Source organism: Mytilus californianus, unplaced genomic scaffold, assembly GCF_021869535.1.
Source record: "Mytilus californianus isolate M0D057914Y unplaced genomic scaffold, xbMytCali1.0.p SCAF_3, whole genome shotgun sequence".
NCBI classification, from domain to species: domain Eukaryota; kingdom Metazoa; phylum Mollusca; class Bivalvia; order Mytilida; family Mytilidae; genus Mytilus; species Mytilus californianus.
The window spans coordinates 46441994-46462849 of NW_026262679.1; the positions used below are offsets into that span (position 1 = coordinate 46441994).

Consider the following 20856-nt stretch of genomic DNA (forward strand, 5'->3'; position numbering starts at 1 on the left):
GATTCCTAACATCACTGAAGAGACATTAATTGTCGAAATCCGGATATGGTGTACAAATTTTTGCACCTCATGTGTGCGGTATACCATCTTTTCCGCAAGTGTATTGTTTTCTGTTTGGTAATAAATTATTATAAGATCCATTTTGTTACAGATGGTGATCCGTTTATTTGTCAATCGCCAATGGCAGTCAGCAGGGTTTAAGAACATCAGTTGTTCGACCTGCTAGTCAAATGCGTTTTGTTAAAATATACTTTTTCACTTTTTCCGTCTTTTGGAAAAATGTTGTTTGTGCTGTATTTAGACCCCTCTACCAATAAATTTGTTTTGCATGCACACGTATAAAAATTGCGGTTTTTATCCAACGCAATCACAGGTTTGAACGCTGTTTTCAATTTAGACTTGTTTATATTTTTTCGTTTGGGCTTGTATTATATTTGACTTCGGGTTTATATGATCCGTTCATCCTATTTCGACTCTTTCAAAATTCAAGAGTCTATCCTAAATTGAGGTAAATTATATGGCCTTCCGAATACCGTTTCGATTCCTAACATCACTGAAGAGACATTAATTGTCGAAATCCGGATATGGTGTACAAATTTTTGCACCTCATGTTTGCGGTATACCATCTTTTCCGCAAGTTTATGGTTTTCTGTTTGGTAATAAATTATTATGAGATCCATTTTCTTACAGCTGGTGATCCGTTTATTTGGCAATCGCCAATGGCAGTCAGCAGGGTTTAAGAACATCAGTTGTTCGACCTGCTAGTCAAATGCGTTTTGTTAAAATATACTTTTTCACTTTTTCGGTCTTTTGGAAAAATGTTGTTTGTGCTGTATTTAGACCCCTCTACCAATAAATTTGTTTTGCATGCACACGTATAAAAATTGCGGTTTTTATCCAACGCAATCATAGGTTTGAACGTTGTTGAAAGTATATTTTAACAAAACGCATTTGACTAGCAGGTCGAACAACTGATGTTCCTAAACCCTGCTGACTGCCATTGGCGATTGCCAAATTAAAGGATCACCAGCTGTAACAAAATGGATCTTATAATAATTTATTACCAAACAGAAAATAATACACATGCGGAAAAGATGGTATACCGCAAACATGAGGTGCTAAAATTTGTACACCATATCCGGATTTCGACAATTAATGTCTCTTCAGTGATGTTAGGAATCGAAACGGTATTTGGAAGGCCATATAATTTACCTCAATTTAGGATAGACTCTTGAATTTTGAAAGAGTCGAAATAGGATGAACGGATCATATAAACCCGAAGGCAAATATAATACAAGCCCAAACGAAAAAATATAAACAAGTCTAAAGGTTTTTGTACACCATATCCGGATTTCGACAATTAATGTCTCTTCAGTGATGTTAGGAATCGAAACGGTATTTGGAAAGCCATACAATTTACCTCAATTTAGGATAGACTCTTGAATTTTTAGGAGTCAAAATAGGATGAACGGATCATATAAACCCGAAGGCAATATATATATATATATATATATATATATATAAACAAGTATAAATTGAAAACAACGTTCAAACCTATGATTGCGTTGGAGAAAAACCGCAAATTTTATACGTGTGCATGCAAAACAAATTTCTTGTTAGAGGGGTCCAAATACCGCACAAACAACATTTTCCAAAAGACCAAAAAAGTGAAAAAGTATATTTTAACAAAACGCATTTGACTAACAGGTCGAACAACAAATTTTCTTTAACCCTGCTGACTGCCATTGGCGATTGCCAAATAAACGGATCACCGATGTAATAAATGGATCTTAATTATAAATTTAATACTAAACAGAAAACAATAAACTTGCAGAAAAGATGATATACCGCAAACAAAAGGTGCAAAGGTTTTTGTACACCATATCCGGATTTCGACAATTGATGTATCTTCAGTGATGTTAGGAATCGAAACGGTTTTTGGAAAGCCATACAATTTACCTCAATTAAGGACAGACTCTTGAATTTTGAGGAGTCAAAATAGGATGAACGGATCATATAAACCCGAAGGCAAATATAATACAAGCCCAAACGAAAAATATAAACAAGTCTAAATTGAAAACAACGTTCAAACCTATGATTGCGTTGGATAAAAACCGCAATTTTTATACGTGTGCATGCAAAACAAATTTCTTGTTAGAGGGGTCCAAATACCGCACAAACAACATTTTCCAAAAGACCAAAAAAGTGAAAAAGTATATTTTAACAAAACGCATTTGACTAACAGGTCGAACAACAAATGTTCTTTAACCCTGCTGACTGCCATTGGCGATTGCCAAATAAACGGATCACCGATGTGATAAATGGATCTTAATTATATATATATATACACATATTTAGACCTGTTTTCATTTAAGAGGCAATGCTACATGTAACTAGACATCCTAGATAATAAGAGCTTCAGGATCGTAAATTGTCGAAAACTAAATATCTGTGTATTCAATGTATAATGCTAAATGCATCCACGAATGATTGAAACGAGAGGGGGTCTGGTTATCTTCCCCAAGTATTATCTTAATGTGTACGTTTTTGTTTTCGTAAGGGTTAGATCAAAGAATCTATACCATTTAATTTTACCTACAGGTAGGTGTATTGAAGATGTTCTTTCCATAAACGATACAAACTTTTCTGTTTGGGTCCCATTAAAAGTCATGAAATTGAGGTTACAGACACACTTATACAGCTTCCTCGGCCTCATTTTTATACGACCGCAAAAAATTTTTGCGGTCGTATATTGGTATGACGTTGGCGTCGTCGTCGTCGTCGTCGTCGTCGTCGTCCGGCGTCGTCCGGCGTCGTCCGAAGACACATTGGTTTTCGCACTCTAACTTTAGTTTAAGTGAATGGATCTCTATGAAATTTTACCATAAGGTTCAATACCACAAAAGGAAGGTTGTGATTGATTTTGGGGGTTATGGTACCAACAGTTAAGGAATTATGGGCCAAAAAGGGGCCAAAAATAAGCATTTTTGTAACTTCCATACATAACTTGTGTGTTAGTGTATGGATCTCTCTGACATTGTAACACAAGGTTCCATATCACACAGGGAATGCTGGGATTTATTTTGGGGGTAATTGCCTCAAAATATTAGGAATTAGGGGCCAAAAAGTGGCAAAAAACAAGCATTTTTCTACTTTCATGACAATAACTTGTTTGTAAGTGTATGGATCTTTCTGAAATTGTACTACAAGGTTCCATATCACAAAGGGAAAGCTAGAATTGAGTTTGGGGGTAATTGCCCTAAACGTTTAGGAATAAGGGGCCAAAAAGGGGCCACAAATAAGCATTTTTCTAGTTTCCAGACAATAACTTGTGTTCAAGTGTATGGATCTCTCTGAAATTATACCACAAGATTCCATATCATACAGGGAATGCTGGGATTGATTTTGGGGGTAATTGCCTCAAAATATTAGGAATGAGGGGCCAAAAAAGGGGCAAAAAACAAGCATTTTTCTAGTTTCATGATAATAACTTGTGTGTAAGTGTATGGATCTTTCTGAAATTGTACTACAAGGTTCCATATCACAAAGGGAAAGCTGGAATTGAGTTTGGGGGTAATTGCCAAAACGTTTAGGAATAAGGGGCCAAAAAGGGGCCAAAAATAAGCATTTTTCTAGTTTCCAGACAATAACTTGTGTTCAAGTGTGTGGATCTCTCTGAAATTGTACTGCAAGGTACCATACCACAAAGGGAAGGTTGGGATTGAGTTTGGGGTGATGAATCATAAGGGGGTTCAAAAAATTTGGGGGGGGGGGATTTTTTTTTTTCCTTTTTTTTTTCTTTTAAAATTTTCCATTTTAAGTTGGTTATTTATTTCTGTTTTATATTTAAAAGCAAATTATAATGATATGGTAGGAGATACACACCAAACAGGATGTGTAAATTATTATATAATAAGTATTGTGCAATAGCAAGAAATTTTCAATTGCATAGTATTGCACAATAGCAAGAAATCTTCAATTGCACAGTATTGCGCAATAGCAAGAAATCTTCAATTGCACAGTATTGTGCAATAGCAAGAAATATCCAATAGCACAATATTGCACAATAGCAAGAAATTGTCAATTGTACAGTATTGCGCAATAGCAAGAAATATTCAATTGCACAGTATTGTGCAAAAGAAGATACTTCGTATAAATTGCTTATTTCTTGACCAATTTCAATGGTGTTTTATTCTTGAATTCTTGGGGTTCTTTAATATGCTGATTCTAACCGTGTATTAAGTTTTTTGGATTTTGGGCCCCGTTTTTAAATTGGTCCACATTTAGGTCCAAAGGGTCCAAAATTAAACTTTGTTTGATTTCATCAAAAATTGAATTATTGGGGTTCTTTGATATGCCGAATCTAACCGTGTATTTAGATTCTTAATTTTTGGTTCTGTTTTCAAATTGGTCTACATTAAGGTCCAAAGGGTCCAAAATTAAACTTAGTTTGATTTTAACAAAAATTGAATTCTTAGGGTTCTTTGATATGCTGAATCTAAACATGTATTTAGATTTTTGATTATGGGCCCAGTTTTCAAGTTGGTCCAAATCGGGGTCCAAAATTAAACTTTGTTTGATTTCAACAAAAATTGAATATATGGGGTTCTTTGATATGCTGAATCTAACCATGTATTTAGATTTTTGATTTTTGGGCCCCATTATCAACTTTGTCCACATTGAGGTCAAAAGGGTCCAAAATTAAACTTTGTTTGATTTCATCAAAAATTGAATTCTTGGAGTTCTTTGATATGCTGAATCTAACCATGCATTTAGATTTTGGATATTGGACCATAATAGGTGAATGTCCAATTTAAAATTTTTAAGTTCTTAGACCACATTCATTCTGTGTCAGAAACCTATGCTGTGTCAAATATTTAATCACAATCCAAATTCAGAGCTGTATCAAGCTTGAATGTTGTGTCCATACTTGCCCCAACTGTTCAGGGTTCGACCTCTGCGGTCGTATCAAGCTGCGCCCTGCGGTCGTATCAAGCTGCGCCCTGCGGAGCATTTTATTTTTACATATATCCCGAATTTGACTACAGCGGTCATCTCAATACCAGAGTATGACAAACGAGATGATTTCAATTTTGAAATTATAAATTTTCCTCACCTTCGGGGCGATTTACCAATTTCATCCGCGTATGGAATATACATTTCTCAACTTGTACGATTTTCAGGAGATTGCAGCTGCTATTAAGAGTTTGTAAAACATCATCAGGGCCTGAGCAAAAAGATTAATGATCCAGGGTTTTGTGAAAGAACATCTTCTCCTTTTTCTTAAAAAGTTTATTGTAAAGTACCGGCAAGATCTAATAGATAAGTGTCTACTTAACAAATAATACAGGATGGTCTTGAGTTATATATTCTAGGTGCTGACTCTTTGTAGCATTTTATCTACTTTAAATTTTTACTTTTATTTGTCCTTGTACTATTATGTCCCATTTCATTGTATGCCTATTGACGTAGTTCGATATATGTGCATCCGGATTACAGATTTTTGGCTTTTGGCGTTCCTTATGCAAATGGGTCCAGAGATGCAATTCGGACACATGAGATTTTTATACGACCGCAAAAAAATTTTGCGGTCGTATATTGGTATGACGTTGGCGTCGTCGTCGTCGTCCGAAGACACATTGGTTTTCGCACTCTAACATTAGTTTAAGTGAATGGATCTCTATGAAATTTTACCATAAGGTTCAATACCACAAAAGGAAGGTGGGGTTATGGTACCAACTGTTAAGGAATTAGGGGCCAAAAAGGGGCAAAAAACAAGCATTTTTCTAGTTTCATGAAAATAACTTGTGTGTAAGTGTATGGATCTCTCTGACATTGTACCACAAGGTTCCATATCACAAAGGGAATGCTTGGATTGATTTTGGGGGTAATTGCCTCCAAATTTTAGGAATTAGGGGCCAAAAAGGGGCAAAAAACAAGCATTTTTATACGTTTCATGACAATAACTTGTGTGTAAGTGTATGGATCTTTATGAAATTGTACTACAAGGTTCCATATCACAAAGGGAAAGCTGGAATTGAGTTTGGGGGTAATTGCCCAGAAAAGTTTAGGAATAAGGGGCCAAAAATAAGCATTTTTCTAGTTTCCAGACAATAACTTGTGTTCAAATGTTTGGATCTCTCTGAAATTGTACTGCAAGGTACCATACCACAAAGGGAAGGCTGGGATTGATTTTAGGGGTAATTCCCTCAAAATTTTAGTAATTAGGGGCCATAAAAGGGCAAAAAACAAGCATTTGTATACGTTTCATGACAATAACTTGTGTGTAAGTGTATGGATCTTTATGAAATTGTACTATAAGGTTCCATATCACAAAGGGAAAGCTGGAATTGAGTTTGGGGGTAATTGCCTAGAAAAGTTTAGGAATAAGGGACACAAAACAAGCATTTTTCTAGTTTCATGACAATAACTTGTGTGTAAGTGTATGGATCTTTCTGAAATTGTACTACAAGGTTCCATATCACAAAGGGAAAGCTGGAATTGAGTTAAGGGGTAATTGCCCAAAACGTTTAGGAATAAGGGGCCAAAAATAAGCATTTTTCTAGTTTCCAGACAATTACTTGTGTTCAAGTGTATAGATCTCTCTGAAATTGTACTGCAAGGTACCATACCACAAAGGAAAGGCTGGGATTGATTTTGGGGGTAATTGCCTCAAAATTTTAGAAATTAGGGGCCATAAAGGGGCAAAAAAACATGTATTTTTCTAGTTTCCAGACAATAACTTGTATTCAAGTGTATAGATCTCTCTGAAATTGTACTGCAAGATACCATACCACAAAGGGAAGGCTGGGATTGATTTTGGGGGTAATTGCCTCAAAATTTTAGAAATTAGGGGCCATAAAGGGGCAAAAAAACAAGCATTTTTCTTGTTTCAGGACAATAACTTTTGTGTAAGTGTATGAATCTTTATGAAATTGTACTGCAATGTTCCATATCACAAAGGGAAAGCTGGGTTTGAGTTTGGGGGTAATTGCCCTAAACGTTTAGGAATTTGGGGCCAAAAAGGGGCCAAAAAACAAGCATTTTTCTAGTTTCCAGACAATAACTTGTGTTCAAGTGTATGGATCTCTCTGAAATTGTACTGCAAGGTACAATACCATAAAGGGAAGGCTGGGATTGAGTTTGGGGGTAATGAATCATAAGGGGGTTCCAAAAAATTTGGGTGGGGATTTTTTTTTTCGTTTTTTTCTTTAAAATTTTCCATTTTAAATTGGTTATTTCTGATTTATATATAAAAGCAAATAATAATGATATGGTTTGAATAGGTAAATTAAAAATTTTTAAGTTCTTAGACCACATTCATTCTATGTCAGAAACCTATGCTGTGTCAAATACTTAATTACAATCCAAATTCAGTGCTGTATCAAGCTTGAATGTTGTGTCCATACTTGCCCCAACTGTTCAGGGTTCGACCTCTGCGGTCGTATCAAGCTGCGCCCCAGCGGAGCATTTTATTCTTTCTATAAATCTTTTAGATGTAAAATTATAAGCCATCTGTAAAAGTCTTATACAATCTTTGATATTTTTTAATAGTTTTTTAGAACTTAAATTGTCAATGATAAAGCTATGAAAAATCAAGAGAGAACATTTTCCTGCCAAAATTTCAATGGCTAATATCTCGAAAACAAGCACATTGACCTTTATAATTTTGTTTTTCTCTTTTGGTTCCTTTATTAATCACCTATCAATATATACTAGTGTTATGAAAAGCTTGTTATTTTGAAAATGAGTAGGGAACTTCCTTAAATTAAACTATATTTGGTGTGTCAGATGATTTGCATGTCTGTCCGGCAGAATTAATCTGACCTTGGTCCGTCGTCAGCCGTTAACTTTTACAAAAATCTTATCTTCTGAATCTACTGGACCAAATGTAACCAAACTTGGCCACAGTCATCATTTGGGTATCTTGTTATAAAAATGAGTCTGATGGCCACCATGGCTAAAAATAGAACAAGGGGTAAAATGTAGATTTTGGCTTATATCTCTGGAACCAAAGCATTTAGAGCAAGTCTGACAGATTAAAATTGTTCATCAGGTCGAGATCTATATGCCCTTAAATTTTCAGCCAAATCAGACAACCCGTTGTTGGGAAGCTACCCCTGAATTGGTAATTTTAAGGAAATTTTGCAGTTTTTGGTGAGTCTGCGACTTTAGTCGTGGTATTAACTTACTTCTTAAAAGCTTTATATTTTAGAAGGTAGAAGGCCTGGATGCTTCATACTTTGTATATATAGGTGCCTTATGTGACGAAGTTTCCGTCAGTCACATGTAGTAAAGAAGCGCGACATTTCAGGGTGTGCACTCTTGTTGGTTATTTTCTTGAATATTAGTATAGATAGAGATAAACTGTAAACAGCAATAATGTTCAGCAAAGTAAGATCTACAAATAATTGACCACTTAAGGAGTTATTGCCCTTTATAGTCAATTTTTTTTGTAAATTTTTGTAATTTATACATAAATCTTCTCCTCTGAAACTACTGAGACAAATTTAACCAAACTTGGCCACAATCATCATTAGGGTATCTTGTTTACAAAATGTGTCTGATGACCCGCCTTGCAAACCAACATTGCTGACATGTCTAAAAATAGAACATAGGGGGTAAAACGCAAGTTTTGTCTATTATTTTTTGAAACGTTATAAATAGAGAAAATCTGAAAGGAGCAAAAATGTTCAGAATAATGAGCTCTACCAATTGTCCATATACGTAAGATAAATTCTTATAGGAGTTATTGCCCATAAGGCCATGCAAAAAAAGATAGGTGGTTTCCCCTAACCCTGCCGGGTCTCTTTTTACCCTCCATGTCAATTCTTTTTTTTCTCTTTTTTTTTTTTTTTTGGCAGATGAAAAATAAAGAGTTTCTTTGATTTCTAATGACTATTATCAATGATGCTTTTAAAATTGTCTGATAATCTCAAGTGTTTCAACATTGCTCAATTCTCATTCCTTCAGTTTCACATAGATTTAATATACCACAATATAGAATTAGAAATAAACATTAATTACAGGTAAACAACAACATTCTCTGTAGACGAAACTGATTTTTCACAAAAAAATAAAATAAAATAAAAAGTTGTTCCTGCCTGCCAGGCCTTGATTATTAGGGGCCCGCTGAATGGCGAACGCCCTATAGTGATCAGTCTGTCCGTCCGTCCGTCCGTAACAAATTGTGTCCGCTCTATATCTAGAGAACTGTTATGATTTCAAAGTTTATACTTGACATATAAACCAACACCAGAGGGTGTGTCATAATGTATGTACAACTTCCTAGGTCAAAGGTCAAGGTCAAAAACTTTGGTTGTAGTTGACAACCCCATGTCCTATGGTAAAGATCGTGTCCGCTCTATATCTTGAGAACCGTTATGATTTCAAAGTTTATACTTGACATGTATATAAACCAACACCAGAGGGTGTGTCATAATGTACATGTATGTACAACTTCCTAGGTCAAAGGTCAAGGTCAAAAACTTTGGTTTTAGTTGACAACCCCATGTCCTATGGTAAAGATCGTGTCCGCTCTATTCTATATCTTGAGAACCGTTATGATTTATACTTGACATGTATATAAACCAACACCAGAGGGTGTGTCATAATGTATGTACAACTCCTAGGTCAAAGGTCAAGGTCATAAACTTCGGTTTCAGTTGACAACCCCATGTTTAATGATAAAGATACAAATTTTTTACCACACATTATTCACAGCGGGGCCCACAGAGATGGCTCCCATCTCAATGATATCTAGTTTTCACATGTATGGGGAAACCAACATTCATTTTTTAATGGCCTAAATGACAAATTTTACCATTTTTTTCTCATTTTTTGACTATTACCATGAAAACTATATGATATTTAGAAAGAAACATTTTTTTTTCCGTTATGCCTTATATGATTTAGATTATAAAAGATAAATAAACACTTCAAATCACAAAAATGATTAACAAGGCAAGATCTATTAAAAAGTCAAAGGTTGCCGACATAGTAAGTAGACTGTCACTATTCATAGAAGTGATTGCCCTTGAATGAGGATTTTTTGTACCTTCTATTGTGTTTTGAGCAAAACCTAAAGAAGATAGAGAGAAACTTAACAGACTAAAAGATAAGTTTTACAAGATCAACAAAATAAAATTTTTTGTCATAAAGTCTAATAGTCCATTCTCCTCCACAATTTTGTAGAGTGTCCTTTGTTTGATAAGCACATAGACCAAGGTGAGCGAGACGTAGGTTCTCTAGTTTTTATTAACTGTACAGTTTTTATACGACTGCAAAAAAAATTTGCGATCTTATATTGGTATGACGTTGGCGTCGTCGTTGTCCTGCGTCGTTGTCGTCGTCCGAAGACACATTGGTTTTCGCATTCTAACTTTAGTTTAAGTGAATGGATCTCTATTAAATTTTACCATAAGGTTCAATTCTACAACAGGAAGGTTGGGATTGATTTTGGGGGTTACGATACCAACAGTTAAGGAATTAAGGGGCAAAAAGGGGCCAAAAATAAGCATTTTTGTATCTTCCAGACATTACTTGTGTGTTAGTGTATGGATCTCTCTGACATTGTACCACAATGTTTCATATCACAAAGGGAATGCTTGGATTGATTTTGGGGGTAATTGCCTCAAAATTTTAGGAATAAGGGGCAAAAAAAGCAGCAAAAAACAAGCATTTTTCTAGTTTCATGACAATAACTTGTGTGTAAGTGTATGGATCTTTCTGAAATTGTACTACAAGGTTCCATATCACAAAGGAAAAGCTGGAATTGAGTTTGGGGGTAATTGCCTCAAAACGTTTAGGAATAAGGGGCCAAAAAGGGGCCAGAAATAAGCATGTTTCTAGTTTCCAGACAATAACTTGTGTTCAAGGGTATGGATCTCTCTGAAATTGTACTGCAAGGTACCATACCACAAAGGGAAGGCTGGGATTGATTTTGGGGGTAATTGCCTCAAAATTTTAGGAATTAGGGGCCAAAAAGGGGCAAAAAACAAGCATTTTTCTAGTTTCAAGACAATAACTTGCGTGTAAGTGTATGGATCTTTTTGAAATTGTACTACAAGGTTCCATATCACAAAGGGAAAGCTGGGTTTGAGTTTGGGGGTAATTGCCCTAAACGTTTAGGAATTTGGGGCCAAAAAGGGACCTAAAAACAAGCATTTTTCTAGTTTCCAGACAATAACTTGTGTTCAAGTGTATGGATCTCTCTGAAATTGTACTGCAAGGTACCATACCACAAAGGGAAGGCTGGGATTGAGTTTGGGGGTAATGAATCATAAGGGGGTTCAAAAAATTTGGGGGAGGGATATTTTTTCTTTTTTTCCTTTTTTTTCTTTAAAGTTTTCCATTTTAAATTGGTTATTTCTGATTTATATATGAAAGCAAATAATAATGATATGGTTTGAATAGGTAAATTAAATTTTTTAAGTTCTTAGACCTCATTAATTCTGTGTCAGAAACCTATGCTGTGTCAAATATTTAATCGCAATCCAAATTCAGTGCTGTATCAAGCTTGAATGTTGTGTCTATACTTGCCCCAACTGTTCAGGGTTCGACCTCTGCGGTCGTATCAAGCTGCGCCCAGCGTAGCATTTTATTACAGTGTTGTTTTCATTTTGTATACCCATGTATTTATATTTTACCAATTTTGTATTTCATCGGGAAAGTATTATGTGAGGAGCTCCTTACGGAGCCTCTTCAGGGCTATGTAAATATAAATATTTTCATTGTCGGAGATTTAATTTGGTGCGCACGACATCTAAAAACTTGTGAGCACAACTTTCAAAAACTGGTGCGCACGAGTTTCAAAGTCGTGCGCACCAATTAGAAAGTAATGCGCACCATTTTGAAATGCGTCCTCACCAGTTTGAAAGTCATGCGTACCAGTTTGAAAGTCATGCGCACAAGTTTGAAAGTCGTGCACACGAGCTGAAAAGTTGTACGCACGAGTTTCGAAGTTGTGTGCACGATTTTTCAAACTGGTGCACACCAGATTATATCTCCGGTAGACGAAAGTATTTATATTTACATGACACTTTGGGGACTCAATAATCATGCTCTACTATACGAACGAATAAGCGGCAACTGATATTTCACGATCCTTTTCACGATCATCAAAATGCGGTACCCGATCTTTCACGATCCGAAATATCAAATTTTTACAAATATTACCATTTTTGTAAAGTTTCGGATTTAACTAAATCAAAATAACTTTAAGAACTATTTTAAACAGAATTATTGAACGACATTTTTAAGAGAAAAGTAGTTCATGAACTAAAAATTTGAAGAAAAAAAATCATGTTTGTTTAAGTTTTTATTTCCCTGAAATTTCGATGAGCAATCTGCCTTTTGAAATTTTTTTAAAAAAGGTGTACTTTTAAGACTTATTTTTTCTCGAATACTGATCATAATGCTGAACCATTTTGACAGACAGTTTTATTTTTCCAATATTTGTCATTATAATTGATTGAATTAGATTATTTACCGACGTTGCATGTGTCTTCTCGATAAGATTTCGTTCACGATCCTATACCAGATCTTTCACGATCCAATCGCAATACTTGACTTACTTATTCTTTTACGATCATTTTCCTCGATGAACCGAATGACAGCCGTGTTGTCCGTCTATTGTTCATATCAATCAAATCAATACCGAGGGGATATTCCCAACAATATTTATTTTTATACCTTCTGTTCCAATGAAAAATTCACATTAAAATACACATGATACATGCAGGAATATTTTTGATTTTCAAAAATTAAACCCATATAACTGTGCTATATATTCAGGTCACGGATTAGTTTGTAGATTTAACGGTTCACATACAGCCATTTTTCTTAAATGGTTATGTTCAGCATTAACGTCCTGTTTCCACTTTGGAATATGTTCGATAATATAATACATTACCACAAAAACTGAAGATGCAACACGAATATTCGGCGCATCTTTCTACATTGATATAGTAATAGCATTCATAACACCAGTTTTTATACGACCGCAAAATTTGTGCGGTCGTATATTGGTATGACGTTGGCGTCGTCGTTGTCGTCGTCGTCGTCGTCGTCGTCGTCTCGTCGTCGTCGTCGTCGTCCGAAGACATTTGGTTTTCGCACTATAACTTTAGTGTAAGTAAATAGAAATCTATGAAATTTCAACACAAGGTTTATGACCACAAAAGGAAGGTTGGGATTGATTTTGGGAGTTTTGGTCCCAACAGTTTAGGAATTAGGGGCTAAAAAAGGGCCCAAATAAGCATTTTTCTTGGTTTTCGCACAATAACTCTAGTATAAGTAAATAGAAATCTATGAAATTTCAACACAAGGTTTATGACCACAAAAGGAAGGTTGGAATTGATTTTGGGAGTTTTGGTCCCAACAGTTTAGGAATTAGGGGCTAAAAAAGGGCCCAAATAAGCATTTTTTTTGGTTGTTGCACAATAACTTTAGTATAAGTAAATAGAAATCTATGAAATTTAAACACAAGGTTTATGATCACAAAAGGAAGGTTGGGATTGATTTTGGGAGTTTTGGTCCCAACAGTTTAGGAATTAGAGGCCAAAAGGGTCCGAAATTAAACTTTGTTTGATTTCATCAAAAATTGAACTATTGGGGTTCTTTGATATGTCGAATCTAACCGTGTATTTAGATTCTTAATTTTTGGTCCCGTATTCAAGTTGGTCTACATTAAGGTCCAAAGGGTCCAAAATTAAACTTAGTTTGATTTGAACAAAAATTGAATTCTTGGGGTTCTTTGATATGCTGAATCTAAACATGTACTTAGTTTTTTGATTATGGGCCCAGTTTTCAAGTTGGTCCAAATCGGGGTCCAAAATTAAACTTTGTTTGATTTCAACAAAAATTGAATATATGGGGTTTTTCGATATGCTGAATCTAACCATGTATTTAGAATTTTTGATATTTGGGCCCGGTTATCAAATTGGTCCACATTGAGGGTTAAAAGGTCCAAAATTGAACTTTATTTGATTTCATAAAAAATTGAATTCTTTGGGTTCTTTGATATGCTGAATCTAACCATGTATTTAGATTTTGGATATTGGAATACCACAAAGGGATGGTAAGAAATGTCTTTGGGAGTTATGGCTCAAACCGTTAAGGAATAAGGTGCTAAAAAGGGGGGAAAAGGGTTTCAATGTTAATGGACAATTACTTAAGTACAAAACATAATTTAAAAGGCAGTGTAAGGTTGGTAATTGAAACTCATTTGAATATCTCACCTAAACTGCTTTTAAATTATGTATATTGGAAATTTGCCAAAAACTTTATTATTAATAAATTCCATTGGAAATTTGCCAATAACTTTAGTTTAATGAACTTCATTGGAAATTTGCCAATATAAAATGTTGCTGATGAAGCTTTTTTGTTTATCTCACCTAAACTGCTTTTAAATTATGTATATTGGAAATTTGCCAAAAACTTTATTATTAATAAATTCAATTGGAAATTTGCCAATAACTTTAGTTTAATGAACTTCATTGGAAATTTGCCAATATAAAATGTTGCTGATGAAGCTTTTTTGTTTATCTCACCTAAACTGCTTTTAAATTATGTATATTGGAAATTTGCCAAAAACTTTATAATTAATAAATTCCATTGGAAATTTGCCAATAACTTTAGTTTAATGAACTTCATTGGAAATTTGCCAATATAAAATGTTGCTGATGAAGCTTTTTTGTTTATCTCACCTAAACTGCTTTTAAATTATGTATATTGGAAATTTGCCAAAAAATTTATTATTAATAAATTCCATTGGAAATTTGCCAATAACTTTAGTTTAATAAACTTCATTGCATTTTTTCTAGTTTCAAGACAATAGCGTGTGTAAGTGTATGGATCTCTCTAAAATTGTACTACAAGGTTCCATACCACAAAGGGAAGGCTGGGATTGAGTTTGGGGGTAATTACTTCAAGGAAGGGGGGGGGGGGGTTGCGAAAAGTTGGGGGGGGGGGGATTTTTTTTCCAATTTTTTGGGGTTCATATTTTTTTTCTTCAAAGGTTTTTGTAATCTTCAATTGCACAGTATTGCGCAATTTCACAGTATTGTACAATAGCACAATATTGGGCAATAGCAAGAAATCTTCAATAGCACAGTATTGCGCAATAGTAAGAAATCTTTAATTGCACAGTATTGCGCAATAGCACAGTATTGCGCAACAACACAGTATTGCACAATAGCACAGTATTGCGCAATAGCACAGTATTGCACAATAGCACAGTTTTTCGCAATAGCAAGAAATCTTCAATTGCACAGTATTGCGCAATAGCAAGAAATCTTCAATTGCACAGTATTGTGCAATAGCAAGAAATCTTCAATTGAAAATAAATACAAATCTTTTAACCAATTTCAATGGGATTAATTTAAAGTCTTTAATTTTTGGGGGTTCTTACCTTGTATTACTTTTTTGGATATTGGGCCCCATTTTTAAATTGGTCTACATTGAGGTCAAAAGGGTCCAAAATTAAACTTTGTTTGATTTCATCAAAAACTGAATTATTGCGGCTGTATGATATGCTGAATCTTATTGTGCATTTAGATTTTTTATTTTGGGCCCTGTTTTCAAGTTAGTCCATATTAAGGTTTGAAGGGTCCAAAATTAAACTTTTGATTGATTTCAACTAAAATTAAATTTTTGGTGTTTTTTTATATGCTGAATCTAACCATGTTGTTAGATTTTGGATATCAGACCATTCTAGGTAAAATGAATGTCCCATTTCAAATCTTTAAGCTCTTTGACCACATTTATTTTGTGTCAGAATCCTATATTATGTCAAAATTTTGATCACAATCCAAATTCAGACAGTATCAAGCTTGAATATTGTGTCCAAACTTGCCCCAACTGTTCAAGGTTCGACCTCTGCGGTCGTAGCAGGCTGCGCTCTGCGAAGCATTTTATTAACAATTTGATTTTATTCAGCACATTGGAATTCGATCGGAAAATTTTACGGTCGCCATCACGAGTTGGTTTACAGTATGGAATATCTGTTTCACAGAAGACGATGGATATATACCAATTGTCGTAACCACATCCCGTCATCATTTCCTCAAATGTAACATCACAGAATTAGACTATCATCGAGTTTGTATTTACATGAGCAGCAGTGGCGTTTCAACACGACGGAGGCCACTTATGGAGCAGAATCTGCTTACCGTTCCGGAACACCTGCAATCTACCCCGTTTTTTTGGTGATGAAGCTCAGTCTTTAGTTTCTCTGTTTTGTTTTGTATACTGTTGTTTGCTTCTTTGTCGTTTTTCGCTTTTTCCCCCGTATGACGCGTTGCGGGGGACATAGAAATACCGGACGTTCGTCAGTCCGGTCTTGTTTCTCACGTATACAATTCTTTGCGTGGATTTTTTAAAAACTTATATCATAGATTTATATCAGCAATGTCTCGGAAAAGTTCGAAAATAAAAAAAATTGATAAAACGGTTTTGCTCCTTGGAAATATTAATTATACGGAAAATTGCATTGTAAGCACTCTCAAGTGTACAATTTTTGACAGATTTTTATCAAATTTATATCAAGGGCTTGTATCAGCTAAGTCTCGGACAAGTTTGAAAATAAGTGCCGATCAAATATTTTTAAAAGAGTTATGCCCTTTGGAAATATATTAATTCAATCGGAAATTGCTTTGCATTTTCTCTCAAGACTTCATTTCTCTAAGATATATATAAAAAAGATTGTTTTAGTTATTGCCCTTGGACAGATAAAATATGTGCAATGCGGGGGACATCGTAACTCTGTTCTTTTATTTTCTATAGTTTTTTCTTGTACGAATATACATCTTATTAAATATGGTATATAATATTCAGAGAAAATGTAGGTAAGATTATTTATTTATTATAGCTAATTAAAACTCTAAATTTAAACTTGTACACAAACAAACAATTTGTAGATATTGTCGACGATTTAAGAGCAAAGGAAGATAGCAACGAGAGTAAAGTGAATTTTATTTTGGAATTCATATCACACAGTGACGACTCGGACAAATGGGAAACGTTGGCTGATGCGCTGACGAATGTAGGTAAGTCAATAAAGTAATTATCATTAAACAAAAAGTTGAAAGTTTAAATATGATGGATAAATATTTGAATCAGTGGAGAAAAGAAAGTTATAGAAATTTGATGATGGTAAAATGATTTAGTGTTAAACATTTGAACAAACCTTTCTAAAATTGTCCGTTTATAAATTTTTTGAATCACAAAGAAACTACGGTTTCAGCTCCCTCAGTCAAAGTAGACCTTGCTTGTTTCTGAATCCTAAATATTTATATCGTGATTTATCTGAATAAATACTGTTTAAACTAAAGTTGACCTCGGATGGATTTGGATATTTTTAGGTCCTTAATTATTGGTTATATAAAAAGGACACCACTAATTCATGGCCCCATTGCTTTCTATGTTAAATTCCTCAATTTCAAGCAGGCACAGCTCTTTTGTTTTAAGTTCAAATAAAGTGACAATCATTGCATGTCAAAGCAACACTTTATGTTGTCTTGTACTGAAAAAATCAACATACTTTTAATGGCATATAAGAAAGAACTGGTTCCTGGAACTTCGGATGTACCGAAACAGGTACTTCAGATCTGACAAAAAGGCAAAATGTACCCTCTTTTTAAAATTTGGTGCAGTTTTTTTAATATTCAAAATTATAAGTCAAAAAGTGTTCTACAATGATCACCAGTCATTCAGTTTTCATTTGATACCAAAAATACCTAGATATTCTACATATTTTGAAAGTTACACTCATGCGTAGGAACTATTTTGTGTTAAATATGTACTACTTTCTGCTATGTGCTTTCTGGCCGGGCCCGAATTAGTGGTGTTACACCTATAGCTCTTCAACTGTCTCGATTCCTATACATCCTGTACTTCCAAATATTTTGCGGTGAGCATTCCTGACGAAGGTAAATCCAGTAAATTGTTTTGGACGCATGAAATTAATAGCGTGTTTTTTTCAATTGCTTTAACAAACATTGATGAAAATACCTCTTTATTGTTGTCACACGCGGATAAGGTTTTTTTTTATAATTATTTGATACACCTTATTTTGACGAGCTACATGATATGACACAATGCATACTTTTTACTGAATAAACATTCATGTTTGCTCAAATCCAAAAGTTTGGGAGCCGAAATACGTAAAATTCAGTGTATTCTTCGTGCATCTATGGAATAGGAAGTTGCATGATTTATACAGATCTTCCTAAAATTCTACGTTGATGAATATAGAATTTATTAAGAAACTAAGGTTCTAAACCCCTCGGGCAAAGTTTCCGTTGGATTAGGCTATTCTTTTTATGTCCCATTTTGGTAATATAACTCTTCATATATTCAAGCACTTAAAAATCCTTGATTTTCAAATTTTGGGGTTTGAGAGTTCCTGGCGAAGGTAAACCAAGAAGAGCGCTTATGACGCACCAAGTCAATAATTTGATATTTTCAATTTGCAGTCATTTCAGCTGAATATGTTTTGGAACATTAAAGATACGTCTTTCAGGAGCTTAAGTAATGTAATAATCTTCATTTACGTATGGATAAGTGTTTAATGTGAAAAAATTACTTGAAGATGAACAAATGCAAGATTAAGGAACCTTTCCGATAAATGCTTAAACATAAGGTTACCAAACTGTTCAATGACATTGTTTTAGTTTACATTTCGTTTCCATCGTAAAGAAACTCTTTCAACTATGAAATATTTCAATATTTACTTCTAGATTTTGTTTTTGTTCCTAAAATATATTTGAAAGAATACAGTCTCGACATAACACCACGACTACGCAAATTAGTTCAAGCCTTAAGAAATGAAGAAGTTGAGCCTGAGAAACTGTCAAAAGTTCTGAAAGATAATGAAGTGCTCTCGGAAGTAGATGTGCAAAACATTGGAACAGAGTGTTATAATAGAGGAAACAAAGCAGGATTGATAGTTTTGATCGACAGAGTCATTAATTCGTCGTCCAGTAATTGGTATCAAGAGTTGACAAGAAGTTTATATGAAGTAGGATTGGAGAGAGCAGCTAAAGATTTGGAATCAGACTCATCTGAAGGTAATACATTTTGGATAGTGAACTTATTAGATTTTGTGTTTGATTTTCTTCATTAGAGAATAGTTTTTGAGAAAGATATATATGTACAAGGATTTCACGTTTCCAACAAAACGCCAAGACATAGGTACTGAGAAAGAACATTTGTAATTATGATTTCATTTTGAATAAATATTTATCTTTCCACTAATTTGGGATGCCTTAATTAACACACAACATTTTGTTGTTTGAAATCAATTGATTATTATTTCTTTGATATTTTCTATTTATTATATTATTTCAATGGGTTTCATCATTCAGATAGCATGGATACAGTGGGCGCTGTAGACGACATATCTTCAGATGACCATTGGAGAAAACTGATTGTGGAATTGTTTCGTAAACAAATAGTGCAGAAAGTCACACCATCCGATTTATTAGGAAATATTGGGACCTTATTCAGTCCAGGTTTGTTTTGTTAATAATTTTTTTCTATACAAATGGACTAAAATGGTCTTTGCATTACCATTTGCACATATTTTCTTTCGACTACTTTTTAGTGTTTCTCTCTCTTTCCATTTGAAGATCTTCCGTTATTTTATCGTATACTCCAAATGCACTTTTTGTGATTTTATATTTGTAAAATTTCAGTCACGAATTGCATAAATATAAATAAGAAGATGTGGTATGAGTGCCAATGAGACAACTCTCCATCCAAGTCACAATGTATAAAAAATCAACAATTATAGGTCAAAGTACGGTCTTCAACACGGAGCCTTGGCTCACACCGAACAGCAAGCTATAAAGGGCCCCAAAATGACTAGTGTAAATCAATTCAAACAGGAAAACCAACGGTCTAATCTATATAAAAAACGAGAAACGAAAAACATCCATGAACCACACCAACAAACGACAACCACTGAACAACAGGCTCCTGACTTAGGACAGGTGCATAAAAATGTAGCGGGTTTAAACGTTTTAACAAATTAAAAGCCTGGTAAAAGAAGCAGACATTGGCGATTTTTTTTATCACAGTGCTTTTGTAGAAATAACTTATACATTAGATTTCATTTTGATACCAGTAGATAAATCTATTGATAAATAAGATAAAAGTTCTTGTGTATTTCCCAAAATTAAGTCTTTTTAACAGTATATCTTCTGCCAGTTCTAGAAATAATTTGTTAACGCAAAATCGAGGAAATAATAATATCTTTTTGTCATTGGTATGGTCATAATTATATTTACAAAAACTATGAATTTTTCGAAATGCTAAGGAGTTTCTGCCCAATGAATAGATTATCTTAGCTGTATTAGGCAAAAAAATTTCGGAAATTTGGGTTCCAATGCTCATCAACTTCGGATTTTACTAGCCCTTTTTAACAGTTTTGATTCGAACGTCACTGATGAGTCTTTTGTAGGCGAAACGCTGGTCCAGCGTACAAAATTGTAATCCTGCTATCTGTGATGAGTATATCTAAATGAACGTTGGAGTTAATGTTCCTTACTATAATGTTTCAACTATAAATGGCTTACATCTCTATTTGCTAACAATGTGATTGATTGATTATGTCACATTCACCAGTGAACAAACTTCAAAAGTATTGTAACACCTCGTCAAGGAAAGGAAACCAGACTAATATTTTAGTACGTCAGACTGACGTTTCATGTTCTTCAGACTCGTCCATGGAGCTCGAATAAAAAGTTAGAAAACCAAATTACTAATGTGAAGAGCATTGGAAAAAAACATTTCTAGAAAGTGGTGGCCCATTGGTAGTAAAACCGTGAATTTTAACATTTTATGAAGGTAAAT

At 34.3% G+C, this 20856-nt stretch overlaps 1 protein-coding gene and 1 long non-coding RNA gene across 2 annotated transcripts in view; both read left to right on the forward strand.

Annotated features, from left to right (window-relative positions):
• LOC127734696 (antiviral innate immune response receptor RIG-I-like) overlaps positions 1–20856 on the forward strand; it is a 65014-nt gene that overhangs the window by 19684 nt on the left and 24474 nt on the right. The window contains exons 2-4 of the mRNA XM_052244694.1: positions 16920–17048; positions 18741–19070; positions 19368–19514. Of these exons, the coding sequence (XP_052100654.1) occupies positions 16920–17048; positions 18741–19070; positions 19368–19514 (606 nt within the window). The remainder of the gene's footprint in view (positions 1–16919; positions 17049–18740; positions 19071–19367; positions 19515–20856) is intronic.
• On the forward strand, positions 2716–11304 carry LOC127734730 (uncharacterized). The gene is made up of 3 exons (XR_007997724.1): positions 2716–3210; positions 6323–7109; positions 10909–11304. It is a non-coding gene; the product is annotated as an uncharacterized LOC127734730 (long non-coding RNA).